This window comes from Pseudophryne corroboree, chromosome 2 (genome assembly GCF_028390025.1).
Source record: "Pseudophryne corroboree isolate aPseCor3 chromosome 2, aPseCor3.hap2, whole genome shotgun sequence".
Classification (NCBI taxonomy): domain Eukaryota; kingdom Metazoa; phylum Chordata; class Amphibia; order Anura; family Myobatrachidae; genus Pseudophryne; species Pseudophryne corroboree.
Window position 1 is genome coordinate 1,027,001,148 of NC_086445.1, and position 19,511 is coordinate 1,027,020,658.

The window sequence follows — 19,511 nt, forward strand, 5'->3', positions numbered from 1 at the left end:
GATTAACTGATAATAAACTTGGGGTGCGATGTCATGAAGTCTGAGTTTGGTTGCCGCGCGGCTTGCTGGCCGAACGCTGACTTTTTAAAAGGGGCAATCATGTACTAGGTATAGTTTAGCCTTGTACAAGATTGCCCCTTTAAAAAAAACGAGTTCGTCCGGCACCCCGTACGGCAACCAAACTCGGACTTTATCACATCCCAGCACTTGTTTGCGAGGTATATTGGGGGTATAGAGACTTAGCGTCACACATACCTAATATATGAGGGGGAAAAAACAAATCACGTAACTTTGTAAATGTACATCAACAAGATCAGATAATTGAGTAGTGAGAGAACCAGCATTATAAGATGTCGCAGTGGAGAAAGAAGTGATTTGTGTACATTGGTAAGTGGTAGCAAATTGCTGAATACTTGTTCTTTTATCACCATTCAAATGCTCCCCATATGCCATAAAAATTGCCATATATCCGTTATGTGTACTAGGTAATAACACAGGACACCACGGTAGAAAATACAACTCTTTATAATCACACATAAATAAGCACACTTTTGCATTTCCAGCTGATTGTCATGTTACAATATCACAGCAAGATGCACCAAAACGACACCTCCCTGCAACAAATGTACATATCTCTATACAGATTAAAATGTATTATACACTATCGCATTAAACACTTGTTTTACATTTTTTTAAATTTCCTATGAACAAACCAGAATTGTGACTCATTGTGGAACAGATAACACAAATGAAAACCACCCATAAACACATTACTAACATCTAATTAGAATTTGCAATTACATAATACAGTATAACCAGTACTTGACCATCTTAATCTAATGCAGACAAGACAGACATAGGCAAAGGGATGGTGCTGTCGCCAAAGCAGATTAGTGCACGACCCACGTATGCCCCAAATTGTAATTCGGGAATGCTGGGAAATACACTGTTAAATTAGGAATTAAATACTCTGAAATATGAACCTCGTCTGTCTCCATCAGTAGTTAGAAGGGTTTTTTGTTAGCTAGAGGTGTTAGTGCTGCAATCGCTGTCTACGATCAGGTTTAGACAGTGGATAGAAAAAAACTCTTCACAGTTAAATATGTGCAAAACAATACAACCAAGCAATTTTATATTTTTTCAATTAAATATAATGCAATATATATATATATATATATATATATATATATATATATATATATATATATATATATATATATTCCAATTCACTGATCATAACAATACTTAGGTAATTGTATTTAGTTTCAATAATTTTTACAGCTGATAAAATGTAAGTTTCCCACAAAGAAAACAATCTTTTTTTTTTTTACAGAACGAGTTCCCATCAGCCCACCGCTCCTGTCCTCTCACACTGAGCTGGGGGCATATGTAAGTGCCCCTTGTAGGAGGGAAGACGGTAACAGCACGAATCACAAGAGCCACTCAGGATGAGCTAATCACACTCTCCGCAGCATGAGAGGACTCTTAGGTCTGTTCCCTACTCAGAGAGACAGGACTTGAGAAGAAGTGTTGAGGACGGCAGGTGGCTTTGCAAAAGAAGGTAACAGCAGCAATTTATTTTCTTTTGGCAAGAATAGGATTTTAATACCTACCGGTACCTTTTCTCTTAGTCCGTAGAGGATGCTTGGGTCACTTCAAGAACCATGGGGTATAGACGGGATCCGCAGGAGACATGGGCACTTTAAGACTTTGAAAGGGTGTGAACTGGCTCCTCCCTCAATGCCCCTCCTCCAGACTCCAGTTATAGGAACTGTGCCCAGGGAGACGGACATTCCGAGGAAAGGATTTATTGTTAAACTAAGGTGAGATTCATACCAGCTCACACCTCAAGTATGCTGCACAACGAGGCATTCAACAGAGCACAAGCCAACGGCATGAACAAATGCAGCAACATGCTGACAATAAACGTAACACAACATGTGTGTAACCAGAACTAATAACTGCAGATACAGTACGCACTGGGATGGGCGCCCAGCATCCTCTACGGACTAAGAGAAAAGGATTTACCGGTAGGTATTAAAATCCTATTTTCTCATACATCCTAGAGGATGCTGGGGTCACCATAGAATCATGGTGTTATACCGAATTCTAGAACGGGCGGGAGAGTGCGGATGACTCTGCAGCAACGATTGACCGAACTTAAGGTTTTCATCGGCCAAGGTGTCAAACTTGTAGAACTTTGCAAATGTGTTTGACCCCGACCAAGTAGCTGCTCGGAAAAGTTGCAATGCCGAGACCCCTTAAGCAGCCGCTCAGGATGAGCCCACCCCTCTAATAGAATGGGCCTTCACCGATTCCGGTAAGGGCAATCCAGCCGTGGAATGAGCATGCTGAATCGTGTTACAGATCCAGCGTGCAATGGTCTGCTTGAAAGCAGGACCCCCAACCTTGTTGGGAGCATACAGGACACACAGAGCCTCTGTTTTCCTAATCTGAGCCGTTCTGGCGACATAAATCTTCAAAGCTCTGACCACATCCAGAGATTTTAGCCACAGGCACCACAATAGGTTGGTTCATGTGGAAAGCGGAAACCACCTTCGGTAGAAATTGTTGACGTGTCCTCAATTCAGCTCTATCTTCATGGAAGATCACATAAGGGCTCTTGTGAGACAAGGCCGCCAACTCAGACACCTGCCTTGCAGATGCCAAGGCCAACAGGATGACCACTTTCCAAGTGAGGAATTTCAACTCCACCTTCCGTAAAGGTTCAAACCAATGTGATTGAAGGAACTGCAACACCACATTAAGATCCCATGGTGCCACTGGAGGCACAAATGGAGGTTGGATGTGCAACATGCCTTTCACGAAAGTCTGAACTTCTGGAAGGGAGGCCAATTGTTTCTGAAAGAAAACCGATAAGGCTGAAATCTGTACCTTAATTGAGCCAATTTTAGGCCCGCATCCACACCTGCTTGTAGAAAATGGAGAAAACGTCCTAGCCGAAACTCTATCGTAGGAGCCCCCTTGGATTCACACCAAGAAACATATTTCCTCCAAATACGGTGGTAATGCTTAGACGTTACCCCTTTTCTGGCCTGAATAAGTGTGGGAATGACTTCACTGGGAATACCCTTACGGGCTAGGATTTTGCGCTCAACTGCCATGCATTCAAACGTAGCCGCGGTAAGTCCTGATACACGCACGGCCCCTGTTGTAACAGGTCCTCGCGCAGAGGAAGAGGCCAGGTATCTCCTATGAGCAATTCCTGAAGATCTGGATACCAAGCCCTCCTTGGCCAGTCTGGGACAATGAGGATCGCCCGGATCCTCGTTCTTCTTATGATCTTTAGAACTTTTGGAATGAGAGGAAGTGGAGGGAATACATACACCGACTGAAACACCCACGGTGTCACCAGAGCATCCACTGCAATTGCTTGAGGGTCTCTCGACCTGGAGCAATGGGGGTGATTCAGAGTTGTTCGCTCGCTAGCTGCTTTTAGCAGCATTGCACACGCTAAGCCGCCGCCCTCTGGGAGTGTATCTTAGCATAGCAGAATTGCGAACGAAAGATTAGCAGAATTGCGAATAGAAATTTCTTAGTTTCTGAGTAGCTCCAGACCTACTCACAAATAGCGATCAGTTCAGTCAGTTTCGTTCCTGGTTTGACGTCACACACACGCCCAGCCACTCCCCCGTTTCTCCAGACACTCCCGCGTTTTTCCCTGAAACGCCTGCGTTTTTCTGCACACTCCCAGAAAACGGCCAGTTTCCGCCCAGAAACACCCACTTCCTGTCCATCACACTACGATCAGCAGAACAATGAAAAAACTTCGTTAGGCCGTGAGTAAAATACCAAACTTTTGTGCTAATTTACTTGGCGCAGGCGCGCTGCGTACATTGCGCATGCGCAGTTCGCGACTAATCGCTCCGTAGCGGAAAAAAATAACGAGCGAACAACTCGGAATGACCCCCAATATCTCTGAAGCTTCTTGTTGAGACGAGATGCCATCATGTCTACTTGAGGAACTCCCCAACGACCTGTCACCTCTGCGAAGACTTCTTGGTTGAGGCCCCACTCTCCTGGATGGAGATCGTGTCTGCTGAGGAAGTATGCTTCCCAGTTGTCCACACCTGGAATGAAGATCACTGACAGAGCGCTTGTATGCTTTTCAGCCCAACGGAAAATCCTTGTGGTTTCTGCCATTGCCACTCTGCTTTTCGTTCCGCCCTGACTGTTTATGTACGCTACTGCTGTTACATTGTCAGACTGGATCAGTACGGGTAGATCTCGAAGATGATGTTCCGCTTGCAGAAGGCCGTTGTAAATGGCCCTTAACTCCAGAACATTTATGTGGAGACAAGTTTCCTGAATTGACCATCTTCCTTGGAAGTTTTCTCTCGTCGTGACTGCCCCCCCAGCCTCGGAGGCTTGCATCCGTGGTCACTAGGATCCAGTCCTGTATTCCGAACCTGCGCCCCTCTAGGAGGTGAGAGCTCTGCAGCAACCACAGGAGTGATACCCTGGTCTTGGAAGACAGGATTATCCTCCGGTGCATGTGTAGGTGGTACCCGGACTACTTGTTTAACAGGTGCCACTGGAACACTCTGGCATGGAACCTGCCAAACGGAATGGCCTCGTAGGCCGCAACCATCTTCCCCAGCAACCGAATGCATTGATGGATTGACACTCTTGCTGGTTTCAGAATTTGTTTGACCAGACTCTGAAGTTCCAGAGCCTTTTCCCACTGGAAGAAAGACTCTCTGTAGTTCAGTGTCCAATATCATTTCCAAAAACGACAACCTCGTTGTCGGATTCAACTGTGATTTTGGCAAGTTTAGGAGCCAACAATGTTGCTGAAGAACTGTCAGGGAGAGTGCAACGTTTTGCACCAACTGGTCCCTGGATCTCGCCTTTATCAGGAGATCGTCCAAGTACGGGATAATCATGACTCCCTGCTTGCGAAGGAGAACCATCATCTCCGCCATCACTTTGGTGAAAATCCTCGGAACCGTGGACAGACCAAACGGCAACGTTTGAAATTGGTAATGACAATCCTGAATTGCAAAACTCAGGTAAGCCTGATGCGGAGGATAAATGGGAACATGTAAGTAGGAATCCTTTATGTCCACCGACACCATGAAATCCCCTTCCTCCAGACTGGAGATCACTGCTCGGAGAGACTCCATCTTGAATTTGAATTTCTTTAGGAAGATATTTAGGGATTTCAGGTTTAGGATTGGTCTGACCGAGCCGTCCGGCTTCGGGACCACAAACAGGCTCGAATAAAAACCTTCTCCCTGTTGTGACTGGGGAACCCTGACGATAACTTAATTTTGACACAACTTTTGTATTGCGACGCAAACTACCTCCCTGTCCGGAAGAAAAGCTGGTAAGGCTGATTTGAAAAAATGGCGAGGGGAAACTCCAGTTTGTACCCTTGGGATACTATTTGTAAAATCCATGGGTCTAGGTCCAAACGAACCCAAAACTGATTTAAGAGTTTGAGACGTGCCCCCACCGGTGCGGCCTCCCGCATAGGAGCCCCAACGTCATGCGGTGGAATTGGCAGACGCCTAGGAGGACTTCTGCTCCTGGGAGCCTGACAAGGCTGGTGATCGTTTACCTCTTCCTCTAGTAGCAAGGAAGGAAGAACATCGGCCCTTTCTGTATTTATTGGGCCGAAAGGAATGCATCAGATAGTGGTGCGTTTTCTTTTGTTGTGGAGGAACATATGGCAAAAAGGATGACTTACCCGCGGTAGCTGTAGATACCAAATCATCAAGGCCGTCGCCAAATAAGGCCTTACCTTTATATGGTAGAGATTCTATACTTTTCTTGGAATCAGCATCAGCATTCCATTGGTGAATCCACAACGCTCGCCTAGCTGAGACTTCCATGGCATTGGCCTTTGATCCCAAAAGACCAATATCTCTCGCAGCTTCCTTAAGGTATGTTGCTGTGTCCTTGATATAACCCAGCGTCAAGAGGATGCTATCCCTATCTAGGATATCTATTTCAGAAGACAAGCTGTCTGCCCACTTTTCGATAGCACTACTTACCCACGCAGACACAATGACAGGTCTGAGTAGCGTACCTGTGGTCGCATAAAATAAGATTTTACTTACCGATAAATCTATTTCTCGGAGTCCGTAGTGGATGCTGGGGTTCCTGAAAGGACCATGGGGAATAGCGGCTCCGCAGGAGACAGGGCACAAAAAGTAAAGCTTTTCCGATCAGGTGGTGTGCACTGGCTCCTCCCCCTATGACCCTCCTCCAGACTCCAGTTAGGTACTGTGCCCGGACGAGCGTACACAATAAGGGAGGATTTTGAATCCCGGGTAAGACTCATACCAGCCACACCAATCACACCGTACAACTTGTGATCTAAACCCAGTTAACAGTATGATAACAGCGGAGCCTCTGAAAGATGGCTTCCTTCAACAATAACCCGAATTAGTTAACAATAACTATGTACAACTTATGCAGATAATCCGCACTTGGGATGGGCGCCCAGCATCCACTACGGACTCCGAGAAATAGATTTATCGGTAAGTAAAATCTTATTTTCTCTATCGTCCTAGTGGATGCTGGGGTTCCTGAAAGGACCATGGGGATTATACCAAAGCTCCCAAACGGGCGGGAGAGTGCGGATGACTCTGCAGCACCGAATGAGAGAACTCCAGGTCCTCCTTAGCCAGAGTATCAAATTTGTAAAATTTTACAAACGTGTTCTCCCCTGACCACGTAGCTGCTCGGCAAAGTTGTAATGCCGAGACCCCTCGGGCAGCCGCCCAAGATGAGCCCACCTTCCTTGTGGAGTGGGCCTTTACAGATTTAGGCTGTGGCAAGCCTGCCACAGAATGTGCAAGTTGGATTGTGCTACAGATCCAACGAGCAATCGTCTGCTTAGACGCAGGAGCACCCATCTTGTTGGGTGCATACAATATAAACAACGAGTCAGATTTTCTGACTCCAGCTGTCCTTGCAATATATATTTTTAATGCTCTGACAACGTCCAGTAACTTGGAGTCCTCCAAGTCACTTGTAGCCGCAGGCACTACAATAGGCTGGTTCAGATGAAATGCTGACACCACCTTAGGGAGAAAATGCGGACGAGTCCGCAGTTCTGCCCTGTCCGAATGGAAAATCAGATATGGGCTTTTGTAAGATAAAGCTGCCAATTCTGACACTCTCCTGGCAGAAGCCAGGGCTAGAAGCATGGTCACTTTCCATGTGAGATATTTCAAATCCACCTTTTTTAGTGGTTCAAACCAATGAGATTTTAGGAAGTCCAAAACCACATTTAGATCCCACGGTGCCACTGGAGGCACCACAGGAGGCTGTATATGCAGCACTCCCTTAACAAAGGTCTGGACTTCAGGGACTGAAGCCAATTCTTTTTGAAAGAAAATCGACAGGGCCGAAATTTGAACCTTAATAGATCCCAATTTGAGACCCATTGACAATCCTGATTGCAGGAAATGTAGGAATCGACCCAGTTGAAATTCCTCCGTCGGAGCACTCCGATCTTCGCACCACGCAACATATTTTCGCCAAATTCGGTGATAATGTTGCACGGTTACTTCCTTCCTTGCTTTAATCAAAGTAGGAATGACTTCTTCCGGCATGCCTCTTTCCTTTAGGATCCGGCGTTCAACCGCCATGCCGTCAAACGCAGCCGCGGTAAGTCTTGAAACAGACAGGGACCCTGCTGAAGCAAGTCCCTCCTTAGAGGTAGAGGCCACGGATCTTCCGTGATCATCTCTTGAAGTTCCGGGTACCAAGTCCTCCTTGGCCAATCCGGAACCACTAGTATCGTTCTTACGCCTCTTTGCCGTATAATTCTCAATACTTTTGGTATGAGAGGCAGAGGAGGAAACACATACACCGACTGGTACACCCAAGGCGTTACCAGCGCGTCCACAGCTATTGCCTGCGGATCTCTTGACCTGGCGCAATACCTGTCCAGTTTTTTGTTGAGGCGAGACGCCATCATGTCCACCATTGGTCTTTCCCAACGGGTTACCAGCATGTGGAAGACTTCTGGATGAAGTCCCCACTCTCCCGGGTGAAGATCGTGTCTGCTGAGGAAGTCTGCTTCCCAGTTGTCCACTCCCGGGATGAACACTGCTGACAGTGCTATCACATGATTCTCTGCCCAGCGAAGAATCCTTGCAGCTTCTGCCATTGCCCTCCTGCTTCTTGTGCCGCCCTGTCTGTTCACATGGGCGACTGCCGTGATGTTGTCCGACTGGATCAATACCGGTTTTCCCTGAAGCAGAGGTTCTGCCTGGTTTAGAGCATTGTATATTGCTCTTAGTTCCAGAATGTTTATGTGAAGAGACGTTTCCAGGCTCGTCCATACTCCCTGGAAGTTTCTTCCTTGTGTGACTGCTCCCCAGCCTCTCAGGCTGGCGTCCGTGGTCACCAGGATCCAATCCTGTATGCCGAATCTGCGGCCCTCCAATAGATGAGCACTCTGCAACCACCACAGAAGAGACACCCTTGTCCTTGGAGACAGGGTTATCCGTAGGTGCATCTGAAGATGCGACCCTGACCATTTGTCCAACAGATCCCTTTGGAAAATTCTTGCGTGGAATCTGCCGAATGGAATCGCTTCGTAAGAAGCCACCATTTTTCCCAGGACTCTTGTGCATTGATGTACAGACACCTTTCCTGGTTTTAGGAGGTTCCTGACAAGCTCGGATAACTCCTTGGCTTTTTCCTCCGGGAGAAAAACCTTTTTCTGAACCGTGTCCAGAATCATCCCTAGGAACAGCAGACGAGTTGTCGGCATTAACTGGGATTTTGGAATATTCAGAATCCACCCGTGCTGTTTTAGCACTTCTTGAGACAGTGCTAATCCCATCTCTAGCTGTTCTCTGGACCTCGCCCTTATTAGGAGATCGTCCAAGTATGGGATAATTAATACGCCTTTTCTTCGAAGAAGAATCATCATCTCGGCCATTACCTTTGTAAAGATCCGAGGTGCCGTGGACAATCCGAACGGCAGCGTCTGAAACTGATAGTGACAGTTTTGTACAACGAACCTGAGGTACCCCTGGTGTGAGGGGTAAATTGGAACGTGGAGATACGCATCCTTGATGTCCAAGGATACCATAAAGTCCCCCTCTTCCAGGTTCGCTATCACTGCTCTGAGTGACTCCATTTTGAACTTGAACTTCTTTATGTACAGGTTCAAGGACTTCAGATTTAGAATAGGCCTTACCGAGCCATCCGGCTTCGGTACCACAAAAAGAGTGGAATAATACCCCTTCCCTTGTTGCAGAAGAGGTACCTTGACTATCACCTGCTGAGAGTACAGCTTGTGAATGGCTTCCAACACCGTCTCCCTTTCGGAGGGGGACGTTGGTAAAGCAGACCTCAGGAAACGGCGAGGTGGATCTGTCTCTAATTCCAACCTGTATCCCTGAGATATTATCTGCAGGATCCAGGGATCTACTTGCGAGTGAGCCCACTGCGCGCTGTAATTTTTGAGACGACCGCCCACCGTCCCCGAGTCCGCTTGAGAAGCCCCAGCGTCATGCTGAGGCTTTTGTAGAAGCCGGGGAGGGCTTCTGATCCTGGGAAGGAGCTGCGTGTTGCTGTCTCTTCCCTCGACCTTTGCCTCGTGGCAAATATGAATAGCCCTTTGCTCTCTTATTTTTAAAGGAACGAAAGGGCTGCGGTTGAAAAGTCGGTGCCTTTTTCTGTTGGGGAGTGACTTGAGGTAGAAAGGTGGATTTCCCGGCTGTAGCCGTGGCCACCAAATCTGATAGACCGACTCCAAATAACTCCTCCCCCTTATACGGCAAAACTTCCATATGCCGTTTTGAATCCGCATCGCCTGTCCACTGTCGCGTCCATAAAGCTCTTCTGGCCGAAATGGACATAGCACTTACCCGTGATGCCAGTGTGCATATATCCCTCTGTGCATCACGCATATAAAGAAATGCATCCTTTATTTGTTCTAACGACAGTAAAATATTGTCCCTGTCCAGGGTATCAATATTTTCAATCAGGGATTCTGACCAAACTACCCCCGCACTGCCCATCCAGGCAGTTGCTACAGCTGGTCGTAGTATAACACCTGCATGTGTGTATATACTTTTTTTTTATATTTTCCATCCTCCTATCTGATGGATCTTTAAGTGCGGCCGTCTCAGGAGAGGGTAACGCCACTTGTTTAGATAAGCGTGTTAGCGCCTTGTCCACCCTAGGAGGTGTTTCCCAGCGCTCCCTAACCTCTGGCGGGAAAGGGTATAATGCCAATAATTTCTTTGAAATTATCAGCTTTTTATCAGGGGCAACCCACGCTTCATTACACACGTCATTTAGTTCTTCTGATTCAGGAAAAACTATAGGTAGTTTTTTCATACCCCACATAATACCCTGTTTAGTGGTACCTGTAGTATCAGCTAAATGTAACGCCTCCTTCATTGCCAAAATCATATAACGTGTGGCCCTACTGGAAAATACGGTTGATTCGTCACCGTCACCACTGGAGTCATCGCCTGTGTCTGGGTCTGTGTCGACCGACTGAGGCAAAGGGCGTTTCACAGCCCCTGACGGTGTTTGAGTCGCCTGGACAGGCACTAATTGATTGTCCGGCCGTCTCATGTCGTCAAACGACTGCTTTAGCGTGTTGACACTATCCCGTAGTTCCATAAATAAAGGCATCCATTCTGGTGTCGACCCCCTAGGAGGTGACATCCCCATATTTGGCAATTGCTCCGCCTCCACACCAATATCGTCCTCATACATGTCGACACACACGTACCGACACACAGCAGACACACAGGGAATGCTCCTAATGAAGACAGGACCCACTAGCCCTTTGGGGAGACAGAGGGAGAGTTTGCCAGCACACACCAAAAGCGCTATATATATATCAGGGATAGCCTTATAATAAGTGCTCCCCTATAGCTGCTTTGTTATATAAAAATATCGCCATAAATTTGCCCCCCCTCTCTGTTTTACCCTGTTTCTGTAGTGCAGTGCAGGGGAGAGACCTGGGAGCCGTCCTGACCAGCGGAGCTGTGAGAGGAAATGGCGCCGTGTGCTGAGGAGATAGGCCCCGCCCCTTTTCCGGCGGGCTCGTCTCCCGCTATTTTGAGAAATCAGGCAGGGGTTAAATATCTCCATATAGCCTCTAGGGCTATATGTGAGGTATTTTTAGCCTTTATAGGTACTCATTTTGCCTCCCAGGGCGCCCCCCTCCCAGCGCCCTGCACCCTCAGTGACTGCCGTGTGAAGTGTGCTGAGAGGAAAATGGCGCACAGCTGCAGTGCTGTGCGCTACCTTTAGAAGACTGCAGGTCTTCAGCCGCCGATTCTGGACCTCTTCTGTCTTCAGCATCTGCAAGGGGGCCGGCGGCGCGGCTCCGGTGACCATCCAGGCTGTACCTGTGATCGTCCCTCTGGAGCTTGATGTCCAGTAGCCAAGAAGCCAATCCATCCTGCACGCAGGTGAGTTGACTCCTTCTCCCCTCAGTCCCTCGCTGCAGTGATCCTGTTGCCAGCAGGAATCACTGTAACATAAAAAACCTAGCTAAACTTTCTCTAAGCAGCTCTTTAGGAGAGCCACCTAGATTGCACCCTTCTCGGCCGGGCACAAAAATCTAACTGGAGTCTGGAGGAGGGTCATAGGGGGAGGAGCCAGTGCACACCACCTGATCGGAAAAGCTTTACTTTTTGTGCCCTGTCTCCTGCGGAGCCGCTATTCCCCATGGTCCTTTCAGGAACCCCAGCATCCACTAGGACGATAGAGAAATGGACTTTAACGTAGTTTCTTGTTTACGATCCGCAGGTTCCTTAAGGGCCGCCGTGTCAGGTGACGGGAGAGCCACCTTTTTAGACAAACGTGACAGGGCCTTGTCCACAGTGGGGGGCGACTCCCACATTTCCCTATCCGCCGAGGGAAACGGATAAGCTACCGTAATTCTTTTGGTAATCTGAATCATTCTGTCAGGACCTTCCCAGACTTTTTCAAATAGCGTGTTCAGTTCATGAGAGGAAGGAAACGTTATCTCAGGTTTCCTTTCCTTATACATACAGACCTTTTTATCAGGGACAGCCGGGTCCTCAGTGATATGTAATACCTCTTTAACCGCCACAATCATGTACTGAATGCTTTTTGCCAATTTTGGATCTAATCTGGAATCGCTATAGTCGACACTGGAATCAGAGTCCGTGTCGGTAGCAGTGTCTGTCAACTGGGCCAACGTACGTTTTTGTGGCCCTGAGGGAACCTGACTTTGCAATAACAAATCTTCCACAGATTTCTTCCATGCATGGGTCTGAGACTCAGACTTATCTAGCCTCTTACTAATAAGAGCCACAATAGCATTCAAGGCGTTCAACACATTTACCCAATCAGGTGTCGGCGGTGCCGACAGGGTCACCCCCGCAGCCGTTTGTGTCCCTAATACAGCCTCCTCCTGGGAAGAGCCTTCAGCATCAGACATGTCGACACACGTGCACCACACACCCACAGACACACCGGGCATATAGGGGACAGACCCACAGTAAAGTCTGTCAGAGAGACACAGAGGTATTTGGTCACAACCCAGCGCTAAATCAACGGGTCTGAAATCACCAAGCAATTGCCTCAGACCTATAGCGCTTTTACTATCACATATATTGCACCAATTTACATGCCTCCCCCCCCCCCCCGTTTTGTACCCCTGGTACTTGTCAGTGTGAGGAGGACCAGCGCCTCTGCAGCTTGCGGAGAGGAAATGGCACCGTGAGCAGTGAGGAAGAAGCCCCGCCCCCTTAATGGCGCGCTTCTGTTCCGCTTTTTCTGATATTTATACTGGCGGGGGTTAGGACAGTGTCTAATGTCCCCTCTTGCCAGTGGAATAATGAGGATGTTTTTTAGCTGCCCAGGGGACCCCCGCCCCTCCCCCCTCCCCTTCCCCCTTGCGCAGTACCTCAGAAAATGCAGTCACTGTTGAAGAAGTCTTCTTTTCTTCTGTTACTCACCTGTCTTCTGACTCTGTAAGGGGGTGACGGCCGGCTGCGGGAGTAAGCATGTAGGCGTACCCAGCGATCAGCACCCTCAGAAGCTAATGGTGTCCTGTAGCCAGAAGCAGAGTCCTTGAACTCACTGGAAGTGGGTCATACTTCTCTCCCCTAAATCCCACGAAGCAGGGAGACTGTTAAACAGCCTGAAAATAAAAAACCTAACATAAGTCTTTTCAGAGAAACTCAGTAGAGCTCCCCTGTAGTGCGTACAGTCTCACTGGGCACAATTCTAAAACTGGAGTCTGGAGGAGGGGCATAAAGGGAGGAGCCAGTTCACACCCTTTCAAAGTCTTAAAGTGCCCATGTCTCCTGCGGATCCAGTCTATACCCCATGGTTCTATGGTGACCCCAGCATCCTCTAGGACGTATGAGAAATTTTATTTCAGTTTAACGAGGGTTATATCATTAGAGAATCTAAAAGGGACAAATGGAGAAGCATTCAAACAATAGTCCAATAATTCTCGCTGTATTGTATACTACATGCTCCATTGTTAGACTATGGGGGAAGCGGGTCTATAAATGTGGAGAAATCTGTAGGAATTTATAAATATATCTCTTGTGTGGTGTGTGTATATATATATATATATATATATATATATATATATATATATATATATATATAATATTGTACCATATTCTGCTAAAATGACCCATTTAGTATAAAAACGCTCTCTAAAAGGTGTGTATTTGCAACGTTTTCTTAAGAAGTTAGACACTATAATCGTTCTTACTCATACTGAGCCATAAACAAAAATACATAAAACGAAACCTAATACACTACTGATTACTACGTAACAAGGATTCTAAAAATAATGGAAGTTATACTGAGGTGATAACTAAACCACCTGTTATTGAATTATTACCATAACAGTCAGGAGAGGAGGGAATTCCGGTGATAATGTTTTAGAGACGGACAAACCTGAGAACAAGGTGACATTCCTCCTTGTGTAGGGAATACCCACCCTTAGAAGGCACATCACAACACTTTATCTGCTGTGTAATACGCTGTATAGGTTCTGTGTTGCCTGGCCCCATTTTTCCTACCATGAGGTGGCCGTTTTTAACACTTCAGTTCGGATTTTCATTTCAGGAAGCACTACAACATCTGTGGAGTATATCCACATTACTCATTATATAAATCATGGAAAGACCAGGACTCTCCAACCCGACATCCTGAGAAGCACCACCCAACAATCTATGGCTAGAGGGCTTTTTGAGGTTAAGAATCCACACAGAGGAGGCAGCCATCTTGTGTTCTGCACCAGTGGACATGAGAACGTAGACTGACCTCACACTGAGGCACTGAATTCTAGTGGACGGATGGTTTTGATTCTGCTGGCCGTTATGTTTTCTCAGGTTCCTAATGGGTTCATAGATGGCATCGGAGTATTGGGTCAGCTCAAAGAATGGTTGCCTCTGTGCGTAGGCGAAGACATACTCTACCAGCAGACCTTATGGTGATGCACAGGTCTGGAGAGCCTTTAGTCTCATGTCTGAAGGTCTGGTCAGTTTTTAACCACAGGAAGTACCGGGTTCTGAGCATCTGCTAAGAATTAGAAGAACTTAAACCTGTTCACTTTAGTCAGACTGACTGGAGCATCACCAATGTCCACGGTAATGTTGGTGTAAAGAGCGGTTTTCTCTCTGGAAAGGAGATGAAACTGCAGAGAGTTCATCCCATCATCTCTCCAGGTTCTTTCTGTGTTTTGCAAGTGGCTGTTCCTGAGAGAGGAAGAGAGAAATATACCATATTAAGGTGTCCAAATAGCCTCAGTAAAATGTTCTGCAGATACTGAATCAACATAGAGGAAATGGAAACCAAGATATCGGAAATGTAGACACAGAGGGCCTGATTCAGGTTGGTTAGAACAGCAAAAAAAAGCACACAACTGGGCAAAACCATCCTGCACTGCAGGTGGGGCAGATGTAACATGTGCAGAGAGAGTTAGATTTAGGTGGGGTGTGTTCAAACTGAAATCTAAATCGCAGTGTAAAAATAAAGCTGTACAACATTTGTGAGCTACATGCAAAAGCAGCCAGTATTTACCCTGCACAGAAACAATATAAACCACCCAAATCTAAATCTCTCTGCACGGGTTACATCTACCCTACCTGCAGTGTAACATGGTTTTGCCCAGTTGAACGCTTTGCTAACAAACCTGAATCAGACCCAGAGACCAGTGGATACAGCTATAGAGACAGGTACATGTAGTAAAACATTTACAGGAGAGACACCAGTTTCTAACCTTCATCTATTGCTTTATACTACCTAAAAAACTATAAAAAGTTTATTTATTTAGCAAATGTTCTATCCATTGCAAACGCTGCAATTACAGTCCAGATGTTTAAATCAAATTGACTGATGCACTAATTAAGTCACCTCTGCGCAAGTGTGGTGATCCTTAAAACCTGGACTGTAAAGGCGGAGTTTGGGAAACTATGCATCATACCGCTACCTAGACGTGAAGATACAAATGGTACCTGGTCAGTGGTTGGGTGATTGACCTCAAGTCTAGAATCACCTTTCTTTACCTGTTTACGTTTTCCTCGTTGCCAGGATCGCGGCCATGCGGGATCATTTTATAATGGCCAAGACTTAGCGGAATCCGTGTGATACTCAGTCCTGCCAGACGAATCCTTAAAGGGAAAGTATCACAATGTGAATGGATGCTTATCAGTCACATCGCAAGTAAACAAATATAAGCTCGCATACAGTATAGTGATTTTATATTGAGCAGTGTGTGGTTAATTACATGACTGAAATACTTGTGGTCAGAAGGTGTAATAAATTATTAGTTGGAAGTCAGAATTAGGTCATCATGATTATAAAGACTCCACCTAGGGGGATACAAACCTCATATAGCTGCCTGGCACTGGGCTCATTTCTGTCCCGTGGGCAGGATGTATCACTTTTACATGGGAGAAAGCTCAATATTTGATTCCATTTCTTTTATTATGACGCAAGATTTAATCCCAAACGCAGCCATGAGACCACAATGCACTAAGTTACATTACTCAGCACGCCAAGCTAAGAGACCAGATCATTCGCCGGCTGCTGCTTGGGTCACAACATGGAAGGACAAGGTGACAATATAAACCAGTGATATTTAGTTATGTCCAAAGCCCAATGCAGCAAAGGACTGCTACTATGGACAGAAAGAATATGGCTGTCAGGTGACGTGAATCAGTCTCTTACCTGGAAGCAATGTCGTCATCCTCTCCACCCCAGCCCCAGTATGTGTTGGGGAAACCATTAATCTTCATGAACTGGTCCGGCGTTAGCGCAGAAACTCCTCCGAAATACCTCCAATAAGGCAGGCTGCGGGAAAAAATAAGATTTTACTCACCGGTAAATCTATTTCTCGTAGTCCGTAGTGGATGCTGGGAACTCCGAAAGGACCATGGGGAATAGCGGCTCCGCAGGAGACTGGGCACAACTAAAGAAAGCTTTTAGGTCACCTGGTGTGCACTGGCTCCTCCCACTATGACCCTCCTCCAAGCCTCAGTTAGGACACTGTGCCCGGACGAGCTGACATAATAAGGAAGGATTTTGAATCCCGGGTAAGACTCTTACCAGCCACACCAATCACACTGTATAACTCGTGATACAATACCCAGTTTAACAGTATGAAAACAACTGAGCCTCTCAACAGATGGCTCAACAATAACCCTTTAGTTAACAGTAACTATGTACAAGTATTGCAGACAATCCGCACTTGGGACGGGCGCCCAGCATCCACTACGGACTACGAGAAATAGATTTACCGGTGAGTAAAATCTTATTTTCTCTGACGTCCTAGTGGATGCTGGGGACTCCGTAAGGACCATGGGGATTATACCAAAGCTCCCAAACGGGCGGGAGAGTGCGGATGACTCTGCAGCACCGAATGAGAGAACTCAAGGTCCTCCTCAGCCAGGGTATCAAATCTGTAGAATTTTGCAAACGTGTTTGCCCCTGACCAAGTAGCAGCTCGGCAAAGTTGTAAAGCCGAGACCCCTCGGGCAGCCGCCCAAGATGAGCCCACCTTCCTTGTGGAATGGGCTTTTACTGATTTAGGATGCGGCAGTCCAGCCGCAGAATGCGCCTGCTGAATTGTGCTACAAATCCAGCGAGCAATAGTCTGCTTAGAAGCAGGAGCACCCAGCTTGTTGGGTGCATACAGGATAAATAGAGAGTCAGTTTTCCTGACTCCAGCCGTCCTGGAAACATAAATTTTCAAGGCCCTGACTACGTCCAGCAACTTGGAATCCTCCAAGTCCCTAGTAGCCGCAGGCACCACAATAGGTTGGTTCAAGTGAAAAGCTGATACCACCTTAGGGAGAAACTGAGGACGAGTCCTCAATTCTGCCCTATCCATATGGAAAATCAGATAAGGGCTTTTACATGACAAAGCCGCCAATTCTGATACACGCCTGGCCGAAGCCAAGGCCAATAACATGACCACTTTCCACGTGAGATATTTTAGATCCACGGTTTTAAGTGGCTCAAACCAATGTGATTTTAAGAAACTCAACACCACGTTGAGATCCCAAGGTGCCACTGGAGGCACAAACGGGGGCTGAATATGCAGCACTCCCTTCACAAACGTCTGAACTTCAGGCAATGAAGCCAGTTCTTTTCTGGAAGAAAATCGACAGAGCCGAGATCTGTACCTTAATGGAGCCTAATTTCAGGCCCATAGTCACTCCTGCTTGTAGGAAATGCAGAAATCGACCTAGTTGAAATTCCTCTGTTGGGGCCTTTTTGGCCTCACACCAAGCAACATATTTCCGCCATATGCGGTGATAATGCTTTGCAGTTACATCTTTCCTGGCTTTAATCAGCGTAGGAATTGACTTCCTCCGGAATGCCCTTTTCCTTCAGGATCCGGCGTTCAACCGCCATGCCGTCAAACGCAGCCGCGGTAAGTCTTGGAACAGACAGGGCCCCTGCTGCAGCAGGTCCTGTCTGAGCGGCAGAGGCCATGGGTCCTCTGAGATCATCTCTTGAAGTTCCGGGTACCACGCTCGTCTTGGCCAATCCGGAACCACGAGTATTGTTCTTACTCCTCGTTTTCTTATTATTCTCAGTACCCTTGGTATGAGAGGCAGAGGAGGGAACACAAACTGACTGGTACACCCACGGTGTCACCAGAGCGTCCACAGCTATCGCCTGAGGGTCCCTTGACCTGGCGCAATATCTCTCTAGTTTTTTGTTTAGGCGGGACGCCATCATGTCCACTTGTGGACGTTCCCATCGATTTACAATCAGCGTGAAGACTTCTGGATGAAGTCCCCACTCTCCCGGGTGGAGGTCGTGCCTGCTGAGAAAGTCTGCTTCCCAGTTGTCCACTCCCGGAATGAACACTACTGACAGTGCTAGTACGTGATTTTCCGCCCATCGGAGAATCCTTGTGGCTTCTGCCATTGCCATCCTGCTTCTTGTGCCGCCCTGTCGATTTACATGGGCGACTGCCGTGATGTTGTCTGACTGGATCAGTACCGGCTGGTTTTGAAGCAGAGGCCTTGCCTTGATTTTGGAATATTCAGAATCCAACCGTGCTGGTGTAGCACCTCCTGAGATAGTGCTACTCCCACCAACAACTGCTCCTTGGACCTCGCCTTTATTAGGAGATCGTCCAAGTACGGGATAATTAAAACTCCCTTTCTTCGAAGGAGTATCATCATTTCCGCCATTACTTTGGTAAACACCCTCGGTGCCGTGGAGAGTCCAAACGGCAGCATCTGGAATTGGTAATGGCAATCCTGTACCACAAATCTGAGGTACTCCTGGTGAGGATAGTAAATGGGGACATGCAGGTAAGCATCCTTGATGTCCAGGGATACCATGTAATCCCCCTGTCCAGGCTTGCAATAACCGCCCTGAGCGATTCCATCTTGAACTTGAATTTTTTTATGTATGTGTTCAAGGATTTCAAATTTAAAATGGGTCTCACCGAACCGTCCGGTTTCGGTACCACAAACAGTGTGGAATAGTAACCCCGTCCTTGTTGAAGTAGGGGCACCTTGACTATCACCTGCTGGGAATACAGCTTGTGAATTGCCTCTAGCACAGCCTCCCTGCCTGAGGGAGTTGTCGGCAAGGCAGATTTTAGGAACCGGTGGGGTGGAGACGCCTCGAATTCCAGTTTGTACCCTTGAGATACTATTTGCAGGATCCAGGGATCCACCTGTGAGCGAGCCCACTGATCGTTGAAATTTTTGAGGCGGCCCCCCACCGTACCTGGCTCCGCCTGTGGAGCCCCACCGTCATGCGGCGGACTTGGAAGAAGCGGGGGAGGACTTTTGCTCCTGGGAACCTGCTGTTTGTTGCAGCCTTTTTCCCCTACCTCTGCCTCTGGACAGAAAGGACCCGCCTTTTCCACGCCTGTTTTTCTGAGTCCGAAAGGACTGTACCTGATAAAACGGCGCCTTTTTAGGCTGTGAGGGAACATGGGGTAAAAATGCTGACTTCCCAGCAGTTGCTGTGGAAACTAGGTCCGAGAGACCATCCCCGAATAACTCCTCACCCTTATAAGGCAA

The 19,511-nt window shown here is 47.2% G+C and overlaps 1 protein-coding gene across 3 annotated transcripts in view; it reads right to left on the reverse strand.

Annotated features, from left to right (window-relative positions):
• Nucleotides 1-12,874: 12,874 nt before the first annotated feature.
• LOC135050329 (beta-1,4-galactosyltransferase 3-like) overlaps nucleotides 12,875-19,511 on the reverse strand; it is a 100,112-nt gene continuing 93,475 nt past the window's right edge. For all 3 annotated transcript variants that reach the window (XM_063956763.1, XM_063956764.1, XM_063956762.1), the window contains exons 5-7: nucleotides 16,186-16,308; nucleotides 15,522-15,626; nucleotides 12,875-14,711 (exon numbers count right to left, since the gene is read on the reverse strand). In XM_063956763.1, coding sequence (XP_063812833.1) covers nucleotides 14,543-14,711; nucleotides 15,522-15,626; nucleotides 16,186-16,308 — 397 coding nt within the window. In that variant the 3' untranslated portion in view covers nucleotides 12,875-14,542. The remainder of the gene's footprint in view (nucleotides 14,712-15,521; nucleotides 15,627-16,185; nucleotides 16,309-19,511) is intronic.